General features: G+C 40.9%; 2 protein-coding genes and 1 non-coding gene across 7 annotated transcripts; 2 read left to right on the top strand and 1 right to left on the bottom strand.

Annotated features, from left to right (window-relative positions):
* The first annotated feature begins 2560 nt into the window (after positions 1 to 2560).
* ift70 (intraflagellar transport 70) lies at positions 2561 to 18980 on the top strand. Of its 5 annotated transcripts, none has more exons than XM_061846343.1 (20): positions 2561 to 2729; positions 3006 to 3071; positions 3448 to 3657; positions 3786 to 3842; positions 4526 to 4661; positions 4743 to 4847; positions 9859 to 9987; positions 10229 to 10278; positions 10815 to 10967; positions 11044 to 11109; positions 11243 to 11296; positions 11380 to 11445; positions 12368 to 12444; positions 12605 to 12812; positions 12901 to 12948; positions 13789 to 13860; positions 13931 to 14034; positions 14112 to 14190; positions 14816 to 14945; positions 18797 to 18980. In XM_061846343.1, exons 1-20 carry the CDS (start codon positions 2682 to 2684, stop codon positions 18880 to 18882), a joined length of 1944 nt encoding a protein of 647 aa, XP_061702327.1. In that variant the 5' UTR covers positions 2561 to 2681; the 3' UTR covers positions 18883 to 18980. The 5 variants fall into 5 exon arrangements, with proteins under 5 accessions (XP_061702327.1, XP_061702323.1, XP_061702325.1 ...); XM_061846339.1 differs by having other exon boundaries at positions 17074 to 18924; XM_061846341.1 differs by lacking the exon at positions 18797 to 18980 and adding an exon at positions 15895 to 17216.
* Positions 17633 to 26019, bottom strand: c16h16orf89 (chromosome 16 C16orf89 homolog). Its single transcript, XM_061846344.1, has 8 exons — positions 25778 to 26019; positions 24569 to 24721; positions 23684 to 23834; positions 20523 to 20640; positions 20297 to 20459; positions 19209 to 19313; positions 19009 to 19098; positions 17633 to 17771 (listed from the first exon to the last, which is right to left on the bottom strand). Exons 1-8 carry the CDS (start codon positions 25962 to 25964, stop codon positions 17668 to 17670), a joined length of 1071 nt encoding a protein of 356 aa, XP_061702328.1. The 5' UTR covers positions 25965 to 26019; the 3' UTR covers positions 17633 to 17667.
* On the top strand, positions 23991 to 24084 carry trnai-uau (transfer RNA isoleucine (anticodon UAU)). Its single transcript has 2 exons — positions 23991 to 24028; positions 24049 to 24084. It is a non-coding gene; the product is annotated as a tRNA-Ile (tRNA).
* Positions 26020 to 26851: the final 832 nt, after the last annotated feature.

Here is a 26851-nt window from a genome sequence, read left to right as displayed (position 1 = left end):
TTCTGACCCTCAAAGACCTGTTAGTCCGCCTTTCAACAAAGTCCACCTCCACTCCATGTATTATCCTGAATCAGATGCACCAGTGGGAGGTCGTTAGCTGCATAAAGGCACCTCTACACCCCATACAATCAGTAAGACTCAAACTTGTAACATGGCCAAGACACCAGAGACAAAATTGTACAACTCCACACAGCTGGAAAGGGCCACGGAGAAATCGTCAAGCAGCTTGGTGAAAAAAAGGTCCACTGTTGGAGCAATCATGAGAAAATGGATGACGCTAAACATGACAAGCAATCTCAATCAGAATGTAGCCCCATGCAAAATGTCACCTCGTGGGGTCTCAGTGATCCTTAGAATGGTGAGGAATCAGCCCAGCACTACACGACATAACTTTGTCAATGACCTGAGAAGAGGTGAGACCACCGTTTCTAAGGTGACTGTTGGTAATACACTAAGACGTCATGGTTTGAAATCATGCATGGCACGAAAGGTTCCCCTGGATAAACCAGCACATGTCAAGGCCCGTCTTAAGTTTTGCCAATGACCATTTGGATGATACAGAGGATTCATGGGAAAAAGTTTTGTGGTCAGATGAGACCAAAATTGAACTTTTTGGTCATAATTCCACTAACTGTGTTTAGAGGAAGACGAATGACGAGTTCTATCCCAAGAACACCATCCCAAGTGTGAAACATGGGGGTGGTAGCATCATGCTTTGGGGGTGTTTTTCTGCACATAGGACAGGATGACTGCACTGTATTAAGGAGAGGATGACCGTGGCCATGTATCATAAACACACAGCCAGGAAAACCAAGGAGTGACTCCTTAAGAAGCATATCAAGGTTCTGGTGTGGCCTAGCCAGTCTCCAGACCTAAACCCAATAGAAAATCTTTGGAGGGAGCTGAAACTCCGTGTTTCTCAGTGACAGCATGATCTGTATTGAGGAGTGGGCCAAAATCCCTCCTGCAGTGTGTGCAAACCTGGTGAACAACTGCAGGAAACGTTTGACCTCTGTAATTGCAAACAAGGCTACTGTACCAAATATTAACATTGGTTTTCTCAGGTGTTCAAATACTTATTTGCAGCTGTATCACACAAATAAATCATAAAAAAAAATCATACACTGTGATTTCTGGATTTTTGTGTTTAGATTATCTCTCTCACAGTGGACATGCACCTATGATGAAAATTTCAGACCCCTCCATGATTTCTAAGTCGGAGAACTCGCAATATAGCAGGGTGTTCAAATACCTATTTTCTTCACTGTATAACGATGATAAGATAACCTTTATTCATCCCACAGTGGAGTTTAAAGGGATTTTCGTTAAGGAATTGTCAGAGCAGCTCAAGGATGTGGCCACCTCACTGGAAGAATTTAGCTCTAACTATAAAATTGGACAATTGGTTGCGTGAAAGAGTTAGAGAGAAGGGTTAGAACACGTAGTGGAGCACCTTCACAGTTCGGGCAGCCCCTCCAGTAACCCCATTGCTCACTGAAACCCCTACCGCCTCCACATCACGCTCCACTAGACTAGAGGATCAAGATCCGTCTCGATCCTCTGGCACATCAGGGCTGCATTACTCATTGTATTTGTTGTCGGTAGCCAGGCAATTTCATCACCTCCTCCCAAGTGAAGCCAAAAAACAGAGCTTGCCATTCACTGAAAGTGTCGCAGTCAGCCAGACCAAGTTCTCCCCAGGCCCCCTCTCCTATGACGATTCTTTCATGCATTCTTGGACTGAAATGCAATACCCCGTAACCTCCCTCATCAACTCTGGAGTTGACAATTTTATTCACGAGGGTTTGGTATGTGTTCTCTAGCTACCCCTGAAGCCCCTCCCATTCCCCAACAAATTTATTGACCTGGACTGGCGTCTTATACCCCCAGTTACTCATCAGACCAAATGAGGAGGCTGAAAGGAGGCTGAAAGGTGCCAGCCTCCTCATCTCGACCAATCAAACCCTCTAACTATTCGTCATCCCCTCTTGAGAGTCTTTCGTCTTCGGCTCAAGAAACACAACCCCGCTATTGATTGGACCCACCTGTTTATTACTGGTTGTAGCCATTTTTCCCACTCCCACTGTCTTCTCTCAGCTGTCCTAGCCGCCAGTGCACATCAGCCAGTTTCCCCCCATATCCCACAAACATGCAACGTTAATTGTAGACTCTAAATTGCCCCTAGCTGTTATTGTGAGTGCAACTGTTTGTCTCCATGTGCCCTGCGATTGACTGGCTACCAGTTCAGGGTGTACCCTGCCTCCTGCCCGTTGACAGCTGGGACAGGCTCCAGCACTCCATGTGAATGATAACCCTTGTGAGGATAAGTGGCTAAGAAAAAAAAAACAGGCATCCACTGTCCAAACAAATATGAGAGTTCATTAGTTTGTGTTTATATGCATATATATATAATAAATCCCTGATAAGAAAGGGTGTGAACTGCCGTTATCTAAAATTATGTGTACAAAGAACAGTGTCAAATATTGTCGTTGCTGTATCGTCAAAGATGATTGGTTTTCATAGACGCCTGTCAAAACTCTTACTTCCGGTCTGGGTGGTTGCTAGGTAACATATATCAGCTTCCTCTATGTGAAGCTAACCGAGTAGTTAGCGTTGCTTGTTTTCGGAGAATTTAGCAGATTTTGTCACATTTGGCGCGTGAAGTCTTAACGTTTGGCATCATGATGACGATAAAAGACGGGGAGTATACGGCCACAATCTATAAACTGGTAGGAATACGAAAGTTATGTGACGGAGTTTTCCTGATGTTAGCTTTGTTTAGCTCAGTAGCTTGACGGCAAACAACAGGAAAATGAATTGAATTATGTTCCCTATTTCTTGCTTGTAAACAGCGATTCGTTATTAACATGGCTCAAGAATGAAACGAGAAAAGACCCGTTTTATTTAGAAAATGTAGCTTGTCGGTCAGCTCAATGGTGACTCGTAAAAATGTTATACAGTATGTAGGTAGCCTTGAGGGGTAATATTGCTGATGTGTCTTATAGATTAAGGACAGCCAGTATGTTGAGGCCATTCACATTCTCAACAGCCAACTTCAAAAGCACACCAGGGTAAGTGTTTGATCATAAGAATGTCTTATCTCTTTCTTTCAGCTTCAAATATTACAGTTACGCCCCAAAGTGTTTGATGTGAGACTAGAATCATACAACGAGTGCAGTCACTGAATAAATTTAATTTAATTTAATAAGAATGTAATTTTAAGGTGAAATACTGCTCAGCATGTCTGCATCACGTTTCTGGGGTACGGGATTTGAATTTTTGATGTGGCCTTCCTGTGTGGAGGTTGCACATTCTTTTTTTTTTTTTTTTTTTTTTTTTTTTTTTTTACTGGGTACTCTGACTTCCTCACAGATTCCCAAAACATGCAAGGATACTCTAGTAAGTCATAAAAACTTTCTGAAAATGGTTCTTGTCTTTTGTTTCCAGTCTCGAGCGGCACTCTCCCTGCTGGGGTTCTGCTACTACCACATCCAGGACTTCAGCAGCGCGGCTGAGTGCTACGAGCAGCTGACGCAGCTGCACCCCGAGGTGGAAGAGTACCGGGTGTACTACGCTCAGAGTCTGTACAAGGCGGGTGCCTATACCGAGGCCACCAAAGCCTCCTTCGCCCTGGATACACCCAGCAGCCAAACCAAGGTCACATGCGCGGCGGTCCACACAATGATAAACCTGGTGTATACCCCAAATAGGAGAGAAAGACAATGCAGCTGACATTTAAGTGGTTTTTTTTTTCTAAACTATGTCTTCCTCTGTCATCGCTGCAGATGATCAAACTGCAAGCCTCCATCAAATATTTTGAGGAGAATTACTCTGCTGCCAAGGTAACCTCCATTCCAAATGATGATTTGTTTTTCCTTTAAATGGGTTTGTTTTCATATAGTTATTATAGTTGGTAGTTAGTATTAATGACTGGTAACCAGTATTGCTGACTGATGGTTGGTATCACAGACTAGTTATTATTGTTGAGGTATAGTATCCTGACTGCTACTTATTAGATTTTGTATTTTGTATGGTTTTTTTATTTCTGGGTGACAGATTGTTTTCTTGACTGATAGTATCGATGACGATGTAGTTGTTATTGCTGACTGATAGTGATTATTGTGAACTACGGCTGACTGATTGTTAGGATTACTGACTGGTAGTTACCATTGCTGACTGATGTAAATGTTGGTCCATATGGTTGACTGATGGATGTTTCTGAAAACTGAGGGTAATCATGAGCCCATGTTAGTATTACTAACTGGTGTAACTGATGATTGCCCATTATTACGTATCGATAGTATTACTGTCTTGATAGTTGTTATTGCTGACTCGTAGAATTGCAGGCTATAACTGACTGAAAGTTATTGCCGACTGGATCTAGTATTACTGGCTCATACTTTGCATTACCTATTGATGGTTATTATTGCTGACTAGTAGTATTGGTGAGTGACCGGTAGTTATTGCTTTCTGATAGTATTGCCGACTGAATGTTATTATTCTTGACTGTGGTGCGTTGCTGCAGTCTCTGGTGGAGCAGCTTCCTCCGGAGGACACTGACTACGTGTACAACATGGGCTGCCTACTCTACCAGGACGCCAAGTATGAAGACGCCTGCAAGAAGTTCACGTCGGCCATGCAAGTGCTGGGATATGTGCCTGGTAAGTTTACAAACACATTCAAACATAAATCTTTACCCCAAATAAAAATGTTTTTTTTTGTTTTTTTGTTCTCTGTACCAGCTCTGTCATACAATATCGCGCTGTGCTACTACAGGCTCAGCAACTACGCCCAGGCCCTCAAATACATCGGCGAGATCATCGAGCGAGGCATCCGGGAACATCCAGGTATCTGATTTGATCGGGATGTCAAAAATGTGCAACGGGCCACATGTTAGTTATGGTTATGGTCCAGTTAAAATGTTGAACCACATCAATGTACATTTACTAAGCGTGTACCCGTATACCAAAATAATGGTTGGTTATTCTATCAGACACTGAGTGGTATGGCTGACTGATTTGTCACACAGTGTGCAGAATTCGGTGACTAATTTTCAGGGCTGGCTAACCGTCGGTCACTGGTTTTCAGCAATCTGTACAAATAGCAGACCAGCCAAATGCTCCAGTGTACATGTTTTGATATGGAAATCACTGAATGTTGACTCATTATGACCATAACACTGATTGTTCCAAATATTGGGACAAAAACAAAGCCAGTGTCTGACATTACCAGTACGTCTACATTGAACAGTAAGCTGCTTGGTGGATGCTATTCTAGGGCCATTGCATTGGCAACAGACCAGGTATGAAGGAGACAAGTGTTGGGGCAATAATTAGAAAATGGAATAAATGTGAAATGTCATTCTCCCTCCGTCTGGGGCTCCGTGCAATATTTCACGTTGTGGGCTACTTTTGTGGACTGTCAATGATCATGAGAAAGGTTAGGCATCAGTCCAGAACTACATGGGAGGAACCTATTCTTGATCTCAAGGCAGCTGGGACCACAGTCATCGAGAACTATTGATAACACACCACACTGTATCATCAAATACCCAAGCCCCTGTAAGGTCACCCCTGCTCAAGAAAACACATGTACATGCCTGGCTGAAGTTTGCCAGTGAACAGCTGAATGATTCGTAGAGTCATTGAGAGAAGATGATGTTGTCAAATGAGACCAAAATCGAGCTGTTTGGAAACTTGTCGTGTTTGTAGGAAGAGGATTTCAATCTATGACCCCAAGAACTGTGTCAAGCATCAACGTCGAAGCGGTACAGTGCCGTAAAAAGTATTCGCCCCCTTACTGATTTTTTTTTTTTTTCTTATCACACACAAAGCTTTCAAATCACCATACCAATTGTAATATCACTCAGAGACAACCCAATGAAATACAAACTCCATCCATCCATATTCTGACTGTTTTATCCTCATGAGGGTCACAAGAGTCCTGGAGGCAATCCCAGCTGTCAACAAGCAGGAGGTGGGGTGCACCCTGAACTGTTTGCCAGCCAATCACAGAGCCCATGGAGACAGACAACAGTCGCATTCACAATCACACCTAGGGGCAATTTAGAGTCTCCCAATTAATGGATGTTTTCGGGGTGTGGTAGGAAACCAGTGTGCCTGGACAAAACCCATGCAGGCACGGAGAGAGTGTCCAAACTCCACAGAACTCTGATGCCAGTGCTTCCACCTTGCTGCCTAGTTCTAATATTATTCTAATTTAATTATAACCATTAAAATTCTCATTATTGTGGCATTTAAGAAAATGAAATAATTTGGGGGATCCTGAGAAACCTGTAACAGGAGAGTTTTAGTCTGATTTGACTTCACACAGTGAGACAAAAAATTAAATATATTTTTGCTTATTGTATGTAGACTTCTCCTTCAATTGTATATATAATGCATTCTTACCATGCATGATTTTGTGTTTGCCTATATGATCAAAACATAAAGTATGATGTGGATTGTTAGCTTTTTTCATTGTTTTTTTTTTCCCTAAAGTTAAGTACTTTATTTGAACATGTAATTATTTCCTTTTCATATAGTTGCTCTTACTTTTATTGAGCAAATGAAAAAACTGTGTTTTGCTCATGTTTATCACTCCAATTCTAAAGCCTTTACACTGACTCCCAGTCACTTTTGCATAGATTTTAGAGTTCTACTATTGGTCTATAAATGATTATATGGTTTTCAGTCCTGAATAGATGAAAGAAATGCTGATAAGATCTATACACCCAGTCGGGCCCTGAGGTCGACAGACTCGGGTCAAGCAGTAGAGCAGGGAGTCCAAACCAAACATGGTGAATGAGCATTTAGCTATTATTCAAGATCAAGTAACTTTATTGTCAGATATGTTACACACATGACATACAACATACCGCTCTGTTCAGTTTCCGCAGGAAGTTAAGCCGCTGTTGAGCGTTTTTAGTCAGTGCTGTGGTGTCAGTGGTCGAGGACAGGTCTTCGGAGATATGTACACACGGGTATTTGGCACTGCTCACCCGCTTTACTGTAGCACCGTTGATGGTTAGCGGCAGAGGCTGAGGGTGCCCTCTCCTTAAGTCCACTATGATCTCCTTAGTCTTCTCACGTACAGGTGGAGATTGTTGTCCTTACACCATGTTGCCAGGCGGCTCACCTCACTCTTGTAGCTTGTCTCATCGTTGTTGTTGGCGAGGCCAACCACAGTCATGTTGTCTGCAAACTTGATAAAGAAGTTGGAGTTTGATATGGGTGTGCAATTGTCAGTCAACAAAGTGAAGAGGCTCTGGCTCAGCACACGTCCTTGGGGGGGCCCTGTATTCAGCATGATGGTGGTGGAGGTGTTGCTTCTGACCTGAACTGCCTTGGGTCTCCCATCAGGAAGTCCCAATAGCCAATTACACCGGGAGGTGTTGAGTCCCATCTGGTCTAGTTTGGGTGGAGAAAGGATCATCTGTTGAGTGGTTGGACCGATATGCAAACTGGTAGGGGTCCGCGGTGGGGGTATGGAGGATTTCATGTGCTCTATGACGAGCCGCTTGAAGCACTTCATAATGGTGGGAGTGATTGCAACCGGATGGTAGTCATTGTACCAGGAGGGAAATGGCTTCTTTGGTACCAGGATGATGGTGGTGGCTTTGAGGCAGGTCGTAACAACGGCTTGGCTCAGTGAGGTAATGAAGTTGTCTCTGAGGACATCTGTGTTCCGCACAAATGAAATAACCTGCCAACACAAGTGACATAGCCCCAAGTGTGATTGTTTATAGATATAGGTTAAAAACTTATTTCTCACGCTTTTTGTTGAGTATTTCAATTTTTAAATATAAATTGCACTTTACGCCATTTTAACTGTATTTTATATTTTTTGTTTTGAGTGTTTATAAGCTTTTTTTGTTTGTTTTTAAATGCTTTTAATAATGTAAAGTACATTGTTACCCTGTATATGAAATGCACTACATAAATAAATTTGCCTTGCTTTACCGAGGCAGAATTAGTAAGAGGGGTACATTTCTTTCACAAAAACATGAAGGATCAGGTGAAAGAGATTTCCTGCAATTTCCCGAGTATAATGCATCCTGAAGTATGATGCGCACCCCCCAAGATGACCTAAAAAATCAGGAAAACCAGAAGGCAATGTACAATGTGTGCTACCAATTTGGTGCTATCCATATGCTGAAAATATTATTAATTATTTGTATTTCTGTTTTGTTAGGTTTGTACTTGTATTGTTTTTTTTTTTTTAATGTCTATAGAACAATCATGAATAATAATGGTAATGTATAATAATATATAATATATGTCTTGGGACAGGCCACAGGACACGCTTCTACTGGTCCCTGCAATTGTCAGAACAGAATCCTTCAACCAACCCAAATAAATCCTCAACAATGACATAACATTTTATTAATACTCTTGATAACACATATTACTGTCTTAAATAAAAAAACTATTTAAATATTTAGTTTAACTGAAACGTTTTTTTTTAAATATTTGTGCATAGTGCAGTTTCCTTGGCCAAGACTCCAAAAGAAGCATCAGAGTCATCTCCAATCTAAAAAATATCCATTGTAGCTACCTTTTGTGCATCATGGTCAAACTCATCATTGATGAATTGGTCTAGTTCTGGTGCCTCCTGCATTCAGGAACAGTGATCCCATCTTTCTCCCACAGCACGTTGTGCCATCCATGGCGTTTGTGAGGAAATATTTTTTGAATCCTAAGAGTCTTGGTTCCCTTAATTTCTCATTATCATCAGCGCTTTGAGGGGAAGGGCCATCATGCTAATAGCGGAGCCTCTTGCCCCCATTCAGTTACAATCTCTCTTTATAGCGTCAGGTCACGCTCAAAACGAAAGCTCAAACTACGTAGAAATGAGCGGAATGAGCACTTTTTAAAAAAGCAAGCCTTTAAATTGTGTGCGCTATCCCTTTTTTTAAAAATGATCATATGATCGTGGTATGCACTTTCAGCTCACGTTATTTTGCTTCTGGTTTGGCCGCGTCATTGGCTGGATTGGTAAAACATTTCTTTTAAAACCGGCTGCACAACTAGCCTTTATAGTCGAATTTTTTTGTCGTCGTTTTACGTTAAAACTCAAGGGCAATCGTTTCTGATGTTTGGTGCGGTAGCAACAAATATGCAACGCTAACCATCATAAAATGCAAATATAATGCAATATTAATTTTGACTTTTTGGGGGGGGGGCGAATGCACATTTTACATGTGAAATTACAGTATTCCAAACCTCTCCTCCAGTGTTGGAGGTGATGTAGTTCACAACTTGCACTTTTCACTTTCTACTTGCAGCGAGAAGATGGTTTTTCTTACTACCTTGAAATCAGTTATTGATTTCGACCAAAATATTGAGTCTCAAAATTGAATCTTCTTCTTCTTCTTCTTTTCCTTTCGGCTTGTCCCGTTAGGGGTCGCCACAGCGTGTCATCTTTTGCCATCTTAGCCTATCTCCTGCATCTTCCTCTCTAACCCCAACTGCCCTCATGTCTTCCCTCACCACATCCATAAACCTTCTCTTTGGTCTAGTCTCAAAATTGAATGGTAGATGGTTTTTCAATACAGAATTTAATATTGTATGTATTTCCCTCCAGTGTGGTGTCAATGTGAGGTATCCCCACAATGCATGGAAATGATTTGTCTCACTCAAGCCACATTGTCTCCAGCACCACATAGCAGCATTTTTAACTTTTCTTCAAATGGAGTGCTAAAATACCCAACATTTCCAGCAGTGTTCCCTCCAGATGATTGAAGTAGTTGAAGGCTATTGCAAGCTCAATTTTTCTCCCCACGCTTCGTCTTGGAAAAATTTATCCCTTGTGTGGGGTCCCTCGACCTAAAAAAGTGTGCTTCTTCCATTTTGACAGAGCTGAGCGTTGGCCTGACGACGGAGGGGATCGACGTGCGCAGCGTGGGCAACACACTGGTGCTGCATCAAACTGCCCTGGTGGAAGCCTTCAATCTCAAGGCTGCTATCGAGTACCAGCTGAAAAACTGTAAGGGTTTGGGTTGCAAGGAACTACACACAACCATCGCGAACATATAACTTTGATCGACAGATTGAAGCCATATTACATCCAGAGATGGATGTGTTCCACAGTAGCTTTTCACTTTTATATAAAAAGAAGTCTTAGTATACCTTTTTAATATGCTAAAATATTTTAGTACCCGCTTCGGTTTTGTTACAATTGTAATGTGAATTATAGATTAATTGATTATTCAAATGTCCATTGGCAGTAAAAGGAGCTCAGGAGGCTTTGACAGATATGCCACCGAGATCAGAGGAGGTAATCGAGAGAGTGGTTGTGTGCGTGTGTGTGTGTCTTTTGTCTTTGTCTCGCTGTCGATCCTGGTTCTCCCGTTGTGAGAATGTCTCGTATCCACTCCTAGCATATATAACACAACAGCATATATTGAAATAATTTTGTGTCATACCTTTGCTCGAATGCAATTGTTTATTAATGACAACTTGCACTATATAAAAACACCGTTGACAGAGTAGACCATAACAGACTACTGAACACATTGGAAATGTGGATAGGAATAAAAAGAACAGTCCCTAAATGGTTCAGGACCGACCTGGAGAAAAGGCGTTATTTTGGAACCACTGGAAATTTTCAATCTCATTGAATGGCAATGACATGTGAGGTCTCTCAAGGGTCAGTTCTTGGACACCTCGTGTTCAGTCTGTAAACACGTAAATAAAATTACTTACTCTGAGTACCCTTTTATAAACATTTCCAGCAGTATAACACCAAATAACAAAAAAGATAATGTGTGTATGTTTAGGTGAAAACTGTTGTTGTGATCATGTGACAAACAGGAATTGGACACAGTGACTCTGCACAACCAGGCTCTCCTTAACATGGACACTAAGCCCTCGCAGGGTTTCGAGAAGCTTGCCTTCCTGCTGCAGCAGCCGTCCTTCCCACCAGTCACCTTTGGTAACTTGCTGCTGCTCTACTGCAAACATGAGGTATATTCACATCATTTCACATGTGGCCAGACTCCGGAGTATTGTTGCATATAACTTTACTCTTGTTTCGTTGCAGTATTTTGATTTGGCAGCTGACGTCCTGGCAGAAAATGCACACCTCACCTACAAATTGCTTTCTCCAGTGAGTCCTGCTCAGTTTAGTCTGTATTTTTTGGTGTTCTGATTCAAAACAACCTTCAGCATTGTGACGATTGTATTGTCCACTGAAGGAAACCTTAGTATGGTTTTGCTTGTTTTTTTGTGTTTTTTTTCAGTATGAGTACGAGTTTCTCGATGCCTTGCTGACCTGCCAGACGGCGCCAGAAGAGGTACAGTAAGAATCAGATGCATTGTGGTGTTACAGTATTATGATGACATCCGTAATACCAGGTATCTCTGTTTCTGTGTTCAGGCATTCAGGAAGTTTGATGACATGATCGGGAAAATGACAGAGAAGTTGCGGAAGCTAGCCAAGCAGGTTCTCCACCTACTTCTTTTCTTCCTTTTTGCACAACAAAATGAATCAACTTTAACTTTAATTACTTAAAATATATTTCTCAATATAAAAGTATCACAATTATGAAAATTTAAAATGGGCATTGTGCACGTTGCAAAAATGAATAACTCCCCGTTTAATGTTATATTGAACAGACAGGGTGAAGTAATACCAGTAGCGCTCTATGCAACAATAGATAGAACTGAACCCTGAACATCACAGCCGCCACATTCAATCCAATGCCTGAAAATGTCACCATATTCAACCTGGTTGATATGAGCGTGTCCAGTGCATCGCCTGATTCTAGTTATGGTTTATATGTGACCTGGAAATACATGTGTCCCAGTCCCACAGTGCCGGTAAATAACAGCAGCCGATTCTGGAACAAACAGACTTTGTCAACAGCGAATTAATTGACAACTGGAAGCTATTTTTGGATACACATAACTCTCGAGAAAGTCTGTTACTTTCCCTTAAATTAAGGTCTGTTAAAACAAGGTTCCGCTGTATAAAAAGTTTTAAAGTTATGGGAATAGTTAAAAAGTAATGGCCTCGAGCCCAGAGTTCGGAGAAGGTTCGGCGCCTGGCTAAGACTGAAGATGATGGTCTTTTTGCTTTCCTCTTTTCTCCCTTCTCATTTGCCTCCATTTGTGACAGTCCCTGACTTGTATAATTTCATTCAATCATTGTGCTCTTGGTACATGCTTCACTAAATACAGTACACAGATTACATATAACTTCAGCAAAATCAAGTGGCAACAAAAAAAAATCACCCCAAGATTGCACTTAGTGTATGTGTGTGTGTGTGTGTGTGTGTGTGTGTGTTTGTGTGTGTGTGTGTGTGTGTGTGTGTGTGTATAATATATATGAGACTTATTTCATTGTGTTTGCTGAATGTTTGCAGCTGCAAGAGGCCAAGACGGTTCGAGATGACGACGGGCAGAAGAAAGCCCTGCAGGATTATGACACCATGCAGGAAAAGTGAGCATAGCGAGAACGTTTCTCATCATCTTTATTTCTGTCGTACAACTTGGCAGCTGGCATTTATTATTTACTTCTATGTTGTGTTCAGAAAAGACATTCTTGCAATAAATGCCTCCATCTCATTCTCCACCTTTCTTCTTCTCCTACTTCTGCACAGATACATCGTAGTCCTGATGGCCCAAGCTAAGATCTACTGGAATCGGGAAAACTTTGCGATGGTGGAGAAGATCTTCCACAAGTCCATGGAGGTGTGCAATGAGGACGACACGTGGAAGCTGAACGTGGCCCACGTGCTCTTCATGCAGAAGAAGTACAAGGAGGCCATCAGCTTGTACGAGCCCATCGTCAAGAAGCACTACAACGACGTGAGTGATGCCACCAGCCGTGTGAAGGACGTGGACAATTTTTAGCATGCGTTGTTAGGTCATTTGATGGTTTAACCTTTGTGCGCAGGTGGGACAGTGTAGCGTGCAGGAGTGCCCGTGCACGTACAAACCGCCGGTAAAAATTGAAAAAGTAGCTTTGCTGTGCCTTTTTTTTTCAATGCGTGAAATTGTTCTTTTTGGTCTGTGTTTTTATTTGCAGTGCACGATGAATAATAGCTGTAAAAAAGAGGAAATTTGTCATTATGAACGTTGGAGGAGTCAGTAGTGGTTAGAGAACGGGGAAAACATTTAAAGTCCACACAGGCGGGGCCGGGTTTTGAAACACAGTCCTCAGAACTGTAAGGCCAATGCTCTAACCAGTTTCGTCACTGTGCCACCAAAGAGATTTCACTGTAGAGAAATCCAAATTAAACATTATAATTCCCAAGTTAACAACATCCAGAAATTGAATCTAAGCTTATTTTTCCAAAACTTTAACAACCATCAATAAAATGATTTGAGTCAACAAAGTTATGGCAACTTTTGTAGAACAAACCGTTTCTGTATTTTTACGTGATGTTTGCACATTTGAGATTACTGTGCTCCAGTTGTTTTCAAACTGGGGGGCATGCTGGAGCGTTATAACGGGGAGGAGGCTACTATGAAATACTATGAACACTTTTCATTATTAAGTTACACCCAGCTGTTGTTCACGTTTTTTTTTATTTCCAAGGGATAATGTTTCCAAAAAAGGGCTGAAAATAACTTAATCTCCAAAAGGGAGTGGGGGGGGGGGGGGGAACCTTGGGAACCACTGCTGTATTCAATTGAATGCTCCCAATTTCAACAACTCGTGAAGAATGGTTTTGTGAAACGTTTGTACTGAAAAATCTAAAACAAGGTTTGGGAGTTGAAATATCCTACAGATACTACTACGACTTCGCTGATCATTTATTTTTTTAAAAACTTGATGTAGATCTTGAATGTGAGCGCTGTGGTCCTGGCCAACCTGTGCGTGTCCTTCATCATGACCGGCCAAAATGAAGAGGTCACTAATATTATTTATATACCGTCAAACTGTGACTATTTAGCACTGATGGACTAAAAATGACTCGCAGGCTGAGGAACTCATGAGGAAGATTGAGAAGGAGGAGGAGCAGATCTCCTATGACGACCCAGACAAAAAAGTCTTCCACCTGTGCATCGTCAACCTGGTTATCGGGTGACTTTCAACACCTCTCAAGCATCTGGAATTTTTTTTTTTTCTAATATTTATATGTATGTTTTTTTGGTCTTCAGCACATTGTACTGCGCCAACGGCAACTACGATTTTGGCATCTCTCGTGTCACCAAGAGCCTGGAACCTTACAACAAGAAGGTAACTGCTCTTTATTACCGTAATTCCCAGCCTACAGAGGCCACCTGGTTATAAGCCTCACCCAGTACATTTGTAAAGGAAATACCATTTGGCTGTGTAAAAGCCGCAAGTGCCCACATTGAAACCCACATTGAAACACAAGATATTTTCAAAGAAAGACAGTACACAGAGAGAGTTGAACGCTAGCACGGCCCTAACACAAGGATGGTGCTAAGGCCAGCGCGGCCCTAACAGGGCCCGTTGAAAATAAACTTACCGGTAAAAATCACTGAGACATGCCAGTAACACAGCAACAACGGTCTAGCACAGTGCTAACGCTAGCGCAGCACTAACATGCCCGGTAAAAGTCACTTCCTCAGCACATATATTCCGTCTCACTCTTACCTTTTTCCGCTCGAGTGCCCCCTTGCAGTCGTTAGAAAAATATGCAGAAATTAGCCGGATCACTACATAAACCACAAGGTTGAAAACATGTGAAAAAACTCACGGCTTGTAGGCCAGAAATTACGGTAATTGAGCTAGGCCCACTTTACTCTTGATACCTTGTACTACATGTGTGCCGTATCTGTATGTGTGCGTGTGTGTGTGCCGCGTGTGTGTGTGCATGTGTGTGTGTGTTGTTTAGCTGGGAACGGACACGTGGTTTTACGCCAAGCGCTGTTTCCTGTCCCTACTGGAGAACATGTCCAAGCACATCATCACACTGAAGGGGGTAGTGGTCCGGGAGTGCATTCAGTTCTTGGAGAACTGTGAAGGTAATGCAAATGCACACACACACAAGTAGCACTGGACCATGTATGATGTAGATTTGGCAAACTGGGGAGCTGCTTTTTTCCCCCCTATTCTCACACAACCATCCACATTTTTCAGAAAATTACTGATGTAGAACACTGCTTTAAATAAAAAACTATGTTCACCCGATTGTTAGTTAATCGTTTCCCAGTCAATACTGGCTCAAAAGAAAGGCAGCTATTACTATTACAGAGACACCAATGCAACTAGTGCAAAAATTTAGTCTACAGCCATGCCTTAATGTGGCTAAGGCATTCACACCTGAAGGAGCACCACAATGTCTACTGAATTGAAGCAAAAAATGTGAAGCAAAGCAAATTTATTTATATAGCGCCGTTCAATGCGCTTTATATGATTAAAAGCATTTTAATACAAAGAAATAAAACAGGGGAAAAAAAGATAAAATGACATTAAAAAATATAAGTGCAATTAAAAACAACTTACAATGCAAGAAATATCATTAAAAAGTGGAAGAAGTATAAAAAGAAGCGTTTAAACCTGGATTCCCACTTGGAGCTGACGTCACCTCTGTTGGCAACTTCTTGCATTTGTGTGCAGCATAATAGCTAAATGTTGCTTTACCATGTTTGCTTTGGACTCTGCGCTCCACTATTTGACCTGAGTCTGTCGAGTACGCATTTCTTTAATGTAGTCAGGACCTAAACCATTGAGTGATTTATAGTCATTATGGTGTGGTTTTTGTTCTTATTAAAAAGACATTATAAACATTATTGGGGGGGCAATTGAAGAAATTTCAATTGGGATGGTTTTCAGTGATAACCTCTTTCCAGAATCATCCTGAAATATGATGTGAAAAGCTGTATATTTCCTGACTAACCATCAAAATGTCAAATGATCCATATGGGACCAATTCAAAATGTTTTTATGTTCTTTCTGGGGGTGGGGTCTCAGAGTACGGAAGGGAGGTGCCCGCCATCATTGAGCAGCCTCTGGAGGAATCTCCTGTCCAAATGGGCAAAAACACGGTCACCTACGAGGCCCGGCTACTCAAGGCCCTCTTCTACAAAGTCACAAGCTGGAATGAGTGAAGACCCAAACAAAGACAACACCACAGATTCATTTAGTGGACTACTTCATTTTATTTGCGATGTAATGTTTCTTTTAACATACAATTATGGTTCATGCATACACTAAGCCTTAAGTACTTCACTATATAATACTTCACATTATAAATAACATGACGCAAGCAGTTACTCATTATGTCCAACTAGATCGGGGTCTCAAAGTTTTTAATCACGGGCCTCATGCTAGTTAGTTATAGTTTCAGGTTCACTTCTTTTGTGTGGACATGGACTGATTTTATAACATTCACATCTACATCTTAATCCTTTGTATAAATTTAGAGCATTCTGATTGATCTTTTAGCACACAGCATTTTGAATTCTTTGATAATGTGAGCACGGAACCTACCAAAAGAACCTGTAGATGCTCTGCTTTCACCATAAAAAGTTTGTTTCTAGGTTTTTCCGTTCTTTCATAGTCAGCTGTAGAACGTGGGTTGGTTTCACCCAAAATACAGCATACTGGTCGAAAAGCAGAGAAAAAAAAACTTTTGGTAGAAAAAATTTCAATGCAGAAAACCAACATTTTTGTTTTTTGTGACACCTCAACGTATAGAACAACAAAAACAAGACTGAGAAAGGGCTTTTGGTTGGTACAATTATTATTTATTCAAAGATAAACAATGATGAAATGCACAGTGAGTAACGCCGACCTCACTGCATGGCCCATCTTGAATATCAGGTGATGTTCCGAATTCACTCCAAGAACTGTGTCATCTCCTCACAATCACAACACACTTTCTGCCACAGTGATACATCCTCTTTTTAGCCTTTTGTGTGAGGGGTCTAAATTTGTCACACTTCCAGCATGTTAGCATTTCCCTCCTCCATAATTGACAACAAAGAGATTCAATCTAATCTTTAGCTTCTACTAGAAGACTGTGCCGATATCAAATCCAAAGCGATGCAACGCTGTTGTCGACAAGGATCAGTTAGTCATTATATTAGATTACTAATCACATCAAATCAACTCATCAAATTTGGGTGCGTTTTCTCATTGTTGTTACAGTTTGGGGCACAACACGTCGACATTTTGGTCTACCGAGAAAGAATGGTCTGGAATGCTTAGCCGTGGTGACATCATGGTTGGTCAGTGACGTTTCTGCCGGGTTTGGCTGTGAAATCTGGCACATATCCAGATATTGCGTGAATATAAAAAATGTTCTTTATTTTCATTTTTTTTTTCAGTTAATGTCCAAAATATATGTAATAATATTACTTCACATTGGAGGGTTTATTGTACTTGGAAATTTTGGACAAAGTTCTCCTTTAAAAATAAAAGTCAAGGAAAAATCGTCGTATGATTTTCAGGGGCAAAATAAGTGTTGGATCTGCCACTGCGGTCCTTGAGTTTGACACCCTGGATTTTATTCACATGACTTTGTGTGTGTTTGTCTCTTAGCAAGCTGGTCCACAAAAAATGGTGTGCATCCAGGAACTCTTTCGATGACAAAGGCTTTGGCGGAGTTCTTATTCTACTTAAGGGACTTCGACTGTTGTCTTTCTTGTGAATTTAGAGTTCAAGCTTTAAAAAAAAAAAAGCAGGCAGGCAGGAATAAAGTTTCCATTCCGGAGCCTTGTGGAGTAGGGAAGAATGAGGAGATCACGAAAGGGGCCTCTTGGTTATGTCCTGCTCCTTCAGGTAGAAGTTTAAATATCCTCCCAGGGCACCCACTGCCACAGCCGTCATGTGACTGGAGCAGCCGTCTTAAAACAACAAACATACAGTGCATTATGGGATAGAAAAGAAGAACCAAATTAAATTGTATATGCAAATAATGAGTCAAGAAGAAAAAACTGGAACAATTCAAAAACTATGTCGAAAAACACGAGAAATTGCCATGAACTACATCAAACCCCAAGTTAAGGACGAATTTAAAACTAAAATAATTCCCAGCCTACAGCGTGCACCTGGTTATAAGCCTCGGTACACAGAAAGAGTTTAACTAGGTACGCTAACGCTAGCGCCGCATCACCACATAAACCGCAGGTTGTAGGCGGGAAATTAAGGTAGTTGTAAAACACTGCCAGACTAGTTCAATAACAAGTGAAGAAGTACGTCAAAGAATCTTCCAGCTGGGACTAGAAACAAGTTTACAAGGCAAGAACCATGTTGAAAAACCAATCAAGAACTTGACAAAGAACTACATCAAGAAACAGCAAGAACCCCATCAAAATGAAATCAAGAAGCACATAAAAACAATTTTAATAAACTGTCAAGAACTACATTAAAACAGTCACGCAGCAATGAATTACAGGTCAGGTAGTTGTGAACCAAGTCGAGAAGCACATCTAAGAACAAAAGCCAAGAATGGGTGGGTACAAGTCAACATCCACAAAACTGTTGACGTGGTACTTGGCATCTGGTTCTCAACAGTTTCTCATCTGTTTATTGACTGGGTTGACAAATTTTGGAATTTTTTTCTCATTTACTTGATTTTAACTTTCTTGACATTTTTTTCTCATTATTTTTGACTGGTTGTTAATTGTTTTTGCCAGTTTTTGAAGTGGTTCTTGACTTTGTCAGGACTGATTCTTATCTTGGAGTTCTTGACAGTTCTGTGCTTGTTTCTGGGATGGTTCGTCACAGTTTATTTGGGCCAGGGTGTCCATGTTCTGTTCATTGCTTATGTATGACACAAACGTTTTAAAAATACCCATATGATTCTTGACTGTTTTTTTTGTCTCTCCCATTTACACTGATCTGGTGCTATTCTGCTACTTTCCTGTAGCAACACATGGAAGACACCAAAGGGATGCCAGACAGTCTACCAGCAATTCCAGTTCAGTTGTTACCATTGTTTTTGTTTCTAAATAAATGTGTATTGTCTTTTCAAAGCAGCTTTGTGTCATTTGAATTTTGCCTCAGTTGCCCCCGCTTTGGCACTTTATGCTAACTTTTGACTAGTGACTAACAATCAGCTGTCACGAAGTGTAAACCCACCAGGAAGAATCTTCTCCCTCCTCTTGACACGGTGATGAGGTTGCAGTTGCTCCAGCAGTTCGTCTCCAATCATCTGCGAGACGATGCTCCCTGATCACAACAGCAGAACACATCTCGCGTGTAGAAGGTATGAAAAGTTGCTTCACCTTCAACAATAGACACTTCATAAGGCACACATTAAGTGACTTTTCCAAACTTACGGTCGCGGCCAAAGCAGCCGAGCTCGCTGTCCTGCAGTCGGAGAATGTGCTCCAGCCATTCAGCTTTGTAAAAGTCAGAGAAGCCGGCTAATCCGCAGATGAGGACTGTCAACACAAATGGGACGTTTGGGGGTGTTCTTGGGGTCATAATTCACTAGACATGTTTAGATATTAATAGGATCTTCATGGAGGATTAATTATTGGAAGACAACACTGGAAGGGGTGGGGACGTATACTTGAATGGGGATGCATGAAGGGATTTTTAAGTGAGGAGCACGATTTTTTGTAGGTGACGTGAGACGTGACTCGGAGTCAGTAGAAGTGGATGTGTGTATGTGTGTGTGTTTCTGTAAGAGCTTGGCACGTGAGGACCCTTGCTGTTGGATTCTGGATGTAGTGGAACCTGTTTAGGGCTTTGTTGAGAAGGACGAATAGGACTCTGTTGCAGTAGTCTGGGTGAGATGTGGCTTGGGCATGATTGAGGTTCAAATATTACCAGAAAAACTTCATTGCAATTTTACATGAGTGCAGTTGTCATTTCACTAGAAAAAAAATCTCATCTCAAAAAGATGTTTTCACAATTTAAACAATTTTTATTTTATATGGTCATTTATGAGGGAAAATGAGGGCAAATTGAGCCCCCATAGCTCAGTGGTTAGAGCATTGGTTTCGTAAACTAGGGGTCTTGAGTTCGTATCCCACTGGGGCTTCCACTCCCTGAAAGAGGTTGTGTCAGGAAGGGCATCTGGTATTTAAAAACTGTGCCAAACAAATATGAGTGTTCATCTGAGATGTCATGCTGTGGTGACCCCTAATGGTACAAGGGGAAGGAAAAACATTTATGAGGAAAATATTGCAAGAAAAGGTTTTAAGTTCAAGAGTAAGAGATATATGAAGTTGTTGCTCCATCATTCATAAACACCCCTCAACATGTTCCCTCAAAGTTGGAAGCATCCGATTGCCCACCAAGTTTTGATATGACAAGAAAGGTTCTAGTTCACCTTTCATTAATTGATCAAGAACTATGCAGCTTTTATATTAAAGTTTGTGTCCTTACTTAATGTCAGGTGTCAAAAACGAGCACTGACTGTTCTCGATGAAGATGTCTGCCGTCTGCTCGCTGAGTCCGTCCGTGGCAATGTCCTGGTTGGTCTTCATCATGTTGGAGCAGAAGATCTTCTGGTAGCTACGCTCGGTCATGTTGGCACGGGACGCTCGCGTGTCGCCCTTCAGCAGGTTCGAGCACCCTTTCTAACACGCACAAAAACCACAAATTAGCTCCCCAACAAGAAGGTTGCCCCTTGACTTCCTCACCATCTTCCCGATCATGAAGTACAGCAGCTGGTGGGAGAGCGAGTAGTGCGGGCAACCGAACTGGGTCATGGTGTCCCGGCACGGCTTGGTCACGATGCACGGCGTCCCCTTCTGTTTCCTGCAATGAAATATCCTCATCGTCGGTTATAAGTAAAAAAAAAAAAAAATACAAATAAAAAAAGATTTTCGATGGATACGGTTCTGAGAAAAATATAATAATTTCACATGAAAAAGTTGAAATTCTGTGAGACTAATTATGTAACAATAAAAAAAAAATTAAATATCAGGGTCAAACTTTTATGAGACTGTCAACATATATGCAGGAAAGGTCTAAGGCCTAAGGGACGTAATTGTCAAAAGAGAATTTTTATTTTAAAGACAACTGTCATGTCACTTTTATTTGACATGAAAATAGTTACTGAAGATACAACATTTGCAGAAATAAGATTGTTATTAAAACATTTTATGACAAAGTTATTTTTTACAAGAAAAATTTTGTAATATTATTATTATTAAATTTGAAAATTTCCCAAAGTAAAATTTTAATTTTTAAGACTTCTCTTAAAATCTTTTAGGACACCGGTGTCAAACTCAAGGCCTGGGGGCCAGATCTAGCCCTCCACATGATTTTATGTGGCCTGTAGTGGCAAATCAACTTCCGTGATTTTTGTGACAATCTGTTCTAAATTTCTTAGTCACATATTATAAATGATTATATTTAGATGTTATTAGCATTTTTGTGTAACCTAACATGAACAATGGTTGAAAACCACATTAGCATTGTGTTCTGTTTCCAAAAGTATTTCAGAAATTTAGTGTGTAAGTTCGAGGCAATCGAAGATTTTTATGGTTTCACAGTCATAACAGCCCTCTGAAAGAAACTGGAACTAGAATGTGGCCTGTGCCAAAAATGAGTATGACACCTCTCCTTTAGGAGAACAAAGTAATACGTGGGTTACGGGGAGTGCTGGAGCCTATCCCAGCTGTCAACGGGCAGGAGGCAGGGTACATCCTGAACTGGTTGCCAGCCAATCGCAGGGCACAATAGAGACAAGCAGCCGTACTCAGTCACACCTTGGGGCAATTTACAGTCTCCAATTAATGTTGCATGTTTTTGGGATGTGGGAGGAAATCGATGTGCCCGGGGAAAACCCACGCAGGCACGGGGAGAACGTCCAAACTCCACATAGGCAGGTCCAGAATTGAACCTGGGAGCTCAGAACTGCAGATGTGTGACTTTATTGGCGGAATTCCGTTTTTTTATATTGCATAGGTTAAAAAAATATATATTTTCCATTTTTCTGCAATATTCCGACTGCAACCCATGCCAGAATCCACACTCGTTCATTTCCAATCTGACATTTGCAAGCAAGGCGGAAAATTTCATAGGTGTCTGTGGATCGGTCGAATGTATTCCTCCTGACCAATGAAAATGCTTGTTGTATACGAGGCAGTTTATGGGGCCATTGCAAGTGAACACAATGGCGGTGGTCGAGAGGATAGACGCCTCTCGAGTGACATAAATTGATGGATATGTCAAAAATAAGTTCCGATGGGATTGGATGGAAAGAGAAATTATCGATACAGTTGGAAAGAAGGAAGTTAACACTCTGTTAAGCGAGGTTTCAAGGCATTGGAGGTTTACGCGAAACAACTAAGACACGTCAAACAAACTGGTGCATTCGGATGTCACCCCAAGGCCAACCAACCTTATGGACATCATCCCTTGTTTACTTCCACTACTCCCGGTATTGGGAGGCAAGATCCACCGAAACGACAAACCCCATTTGCAGACAGAGTAGTCAATAACCAGGTGAGAGTTCAGAAGCAATTACTTGTAAAAATGTCTCTATTATTTACTGATAACAAAATGATGTTAATAATTGTTGTCAAATTCATGCGTTTCAATCATTTGCACAATCAAAAAAATGTTTTTGAATGGATACGATATACATGCTATGAAAGCACGTTTGCATGCCATGACGCAAATCTGAATTCAATTTAGTTTCACTTCTCGTAGTTTACTTAGTTGAATTTGTATTTTAATTTGTCATTTTTGGGGGGTAAAGGTATGCACCCAAATAATGAACGATCATATTGTGTACATTTTGAAAACAGAATAGCATTAATTTATAGCTGTACAAGATATATTTCATTCATAATACAATTTATAAAACTTGCTCGTTAAAATTGGTGATCATCCTTTGACCAACACTTTCTAGCTGATCCACCGTGGCGCCTTAGTCATTTTATGTGTGTACATTTTTAAAGATTTCATTTTCAGAGAGTATATTTTTAATTTATGTGGATATATTTAAATGCATTTTTTCTACTTTTGTATAATTCAGTTTCTAATTTAATTTGTCTTACAGTACATAGAGGGGGCAAATGCAGTTTTTTTTAAACAGTACGGCAGTAGCTCAGCCCTCAGCCCCCAGCTCCAACCCTTCGGTTTTCTGTCCTGGCCACCTCAGTGCCCGAACAATGTAATTGTAAAGTGTTTTTTGAAAAACGTTCACATAATCACTTCCATTTACGGAGTGTCCCTGATCGCACCTCGCTCGGGTAAACATGAATGGCAGAAGCACTGAATCAGTTGCCAAATACAGCGTCTATATACGAAGGCTGATTTGTTGTGTGTTCAGATCGCTTTGTCCCGGAAGTCCCCAACAAAACCAGACAGTCCTGAATGAAAATACATTTGTAATTTTAAAAGATGCCACAGTGTGCACCTTCTCGGAAACGTTCATCAGGCAGAAATTAAGTTCAGTTCACAACCGCCCAAAATATGAAGTAGTTCATGAACTTTTGTACATTGAACTAGTTCAGATACAACCCAGTGAACAAAATTGCCATTCATGACACAAAATGTTACCGGTTTGATGATGTCAGGTTGGTTGGTCCTTGATTTGAAGTAGAGAGCAATCCCACTCTTTTTTTTTTTAACTTTTGTTTGCGAACTGGAGTTAATATTTCCACCAAGAAGCTTTAATAGTTGCCTTTGCAAGAGAATACGGTGTCTTCCTCTGGGGTTCCTTGTGTGGCAGCTCGAGTGCTCAGTAAATTGGAATGCATGAAAAATGAGGGACATCTCTTTGCACAAGTATCGACACTTCAGCCCAGCACAGAATACTTTTACCGTCTCCACGGGAACACCTTACCAAGTTCCGAGCAGCAGCGTGAGGCACTTGTCGCTGAGATGCTCATCGTAGCACTCGCTGGCGGTGGTGGCGGCGTAAACCAGGCTGGGGTCAGTGGTGCTCCGCTCCTCGCCAATCTGCCAGAACTTCCACGACAGCAAAGGCTCGAACTCTTCCGGGATGGGACAGTTCAGGTGCAATTTTTGAAGTATTTCAGGACAATAGTTACAACAGTACAGTGAACCCCAGCAATAATCATAAACCCCCTCCCCCGCCACAAACTGCTCTAATATTAGCATTCTAGACCGAAATGCAAGGTGGAGTCCAAGCTCCAGTGGCGCAATCGGTTAGCGCGCGGTACTTATAGAACAGTAACCTGCAGAGTGATGCCGAGGTTGTGAGTTCAAGCCTCACCTGGAGCAATTTTATTAACATATTTTGACTATAACCTGTATTTTGTATGCCAGTGATTCTCCAATTTGTCCCACAAAATTTATTAGACATTTTGTCTTCATCAAAAACAATCTGGGTTTTATTCCTAAAACGTATCCTTCCTTAAATTATTTTAAATGATTGTTTGTGTTTTGCTCAAAAATGTACATAGAATTGAACTGTTCTCAACATATGCACCGTATTTTGTTTTTTTTAATAAAGACTTTAATCCACTGTAATATTATAGAGTTACATTTAATTGATTCCTTGCTGTACCACTCGAGAGAGCCACACTTTGAGAATCACTGAATGTATCATTACACAAACCCAAGATCTATAGTTTCACTTGCCCGCTCTGCCCAAATTCACTTTTTTAAATGATTACTCAACAGAAAAGAAATTATCACATTAGCGGAATATAAAGGGAACTTTACAATAAATGTGAACACAATTCAAACTTCATCACAATGTCACCTTGGTAGTACTTAGGGTCATTCTGGCGTAGGGCTGCGATAGCACTGTCGAAGCTGCGATCCAGACGCTTGATAAGACTCACGGCCGCCGTCCTCTGAGCCCAGCTGACCGGGTCCGAGTGAGGCCACGTTCGCACAGCCTCCTTCAGCTCGGCTGACGAACCAACACACGACACGTGCAAAAAGGGAAAAACAATAATCCCACAAGATCTTCTTCATTTCAAATTCAAACTTTCATTGCCTGGTGGTTCAAGGAAGAGAAATGCAAGATTTTTTTTAAAGTCACTTTTGATCCAATTTAATATTTACCGATATGTTATTTAATTGTGGCAAGAGAATAGTGCGGTCATCTTCACAGGAAGACAAAAAAGTTCTATTACCAGAAAAAAGTTACAATATTTTGTGGAGGGAAAAAAGGTATTTTATATATGAAAAGGTGGTGATTGGGAGAGCAAGAAAGTAACATTTTACAGAATAAAGTTGAAATAATAATAAGAAAATACTTATTTTATCAATAAAGAAGTTTTAACTAAACAAGAATTTGTAATATTCCAAGAAAAAGTTTTATATTTGCCATATAATTCATTCAAATTCAAAAGTTTAACAAGACAAAGTTCCAATATTATCAGAAAAAGTTGTGAATATATGTATGATAAAATTGTAATACTACGAAAAGAAAATTGTAATTCCATGAAGAAAAAGAATTATATGAAAATACAGCTGTAAAACTGGATTTCAAGAAAAATATATTCCGATATCCGTAAAACTGTACTCTTATGAGAAAAAGTTTTAAAAATGGTGTAATATCTCTACAAATTGTCATTTTAAGAGAAAAAGAAAAAAATTGTGACAATGAATACGAGAAACATAGGTTCCAATGTCTATTAAAAAGATGTCATTTGCATGTAATATCTGCTGAAAGGTACTAAAAGTTGAAACTAAAGTAGAAGTAGACAATCATTTTGTAATAGGAGAGGAAAACGACATTTTTACGGATTCAAACCAGTAATATGAGAAAAAAATATGTGCTATTTTTCATAGAATGTGTGTATTTTTTTTTTTTTTTTGAAGCCGCACTGACAAAAAGCAACTACATGGGCTATACATTAGAAATGAACATAATTCAAATGTTTTTGTCAGTGTGCTGCAGCATGCAGATGCTGTCTTGCAAGTGGTTACTGCGCCACTAACGAACACGCCCCTCACCCACCCTGCAGCATGAGGAAGCCCACCACGCCATCTAGGTTGATGTGCTCGTGCTGGCGCTCCAGGAAAGAGGCACCCTTGGAGAGGCTGCCCAGCACGTCGTCGATCACCTCCGCCCGTGTGGAGCAGCAGCAGCACGCCGCCGACAGCAGCGCCACGAAGGCGGCCAGCCGGAGCCTCGTTGTTCGCATGCCTGGAGCTGCGAGGTGACTTGAACGGCTCCTCTGTGCCTGCAGGGGGCGCTGCGGATCAGGATAGTGACGTAATGAAAAACATTATTGTGATTTTCATTCGTGTTTAAAGATCATTAAACATTTTAATAAATAATCATTTGGATTAAAAATGAGTGGGAAAATCATGGAAAAAAGAAACCATTTTGTCTCACCGAGGGGCAGACCAAAAGTTATTGTGTGACGTCACTGTACGTACGCGTGGGCACTAAATGACCTCTATGCTATAGAAGAGTGTTTTTCAACCTTTTTTGAGCCACGGCACATTTTTTACATTGGAAAAATTTTGTGGCACACCACTAACCAAAAATGTTACAAAATGACACTCTGTATAGTATAATTAATTACAATATAATTTCTCAATTTATTTATACTCAGTCAGTGTGAAAGCTGGGCCTGTTTAGATGAACACAAAGCCGATATCCTGGCAGGAATAGAAGAAAGACACACACGAAGCTCTTCTTCAACAGCTCTCAGTCTCTCTCTGTTTTTAGTTTTTATAGCAGTTAGGCTTGAAAAGCTCAGCTCACACAGATATGTTGTGGAAAATGGGAGCAATGTCAGAACAGCTTTGTTGGCCAGAATGGGGAACTCCTTGGCAGCAGTCAACCAAAAACTGTCCAAAGGAAGATCAGCAAATCTTAGTTTTAAACCACGATCCTGTTTCAGTTCAGTGAGTTCCTCCTGCTCTTGTAAAGTCATGTCCTTTCCAACAACTGATGCCGAGCTGTATGGGTCCCGAACCCAGTCAAAGCATTCAGTGGAGGCTGAAGAGAAATAAAATGACAACTTCTCCTCAAGACTTTTCAAATGTTCACCTATTACCACAGCAGTGTTGCTTTGCCGTT

The sequence above is a fragment of the Syngnathoides biaculeatus genome, chromosome 16 (genome assembly GCF_019802595.1).
Source record: "Syngnathoides biaculeatus isolate LvHL_M chromosome 16, ASM1980259v1, whole genome shotgun sequence".
Lineage (NCBI taxonomy): Eukaryota > Metazoa > Chordata > Actinopteri > Syngnathiformes > Syngnathidae > Syngnathoides > Syngnathoides biaculeatus.
Note: the sequence above shows the minus strand (reverse complement) of the source record. Positions and strands in the feature narration are given on the sequence as shown.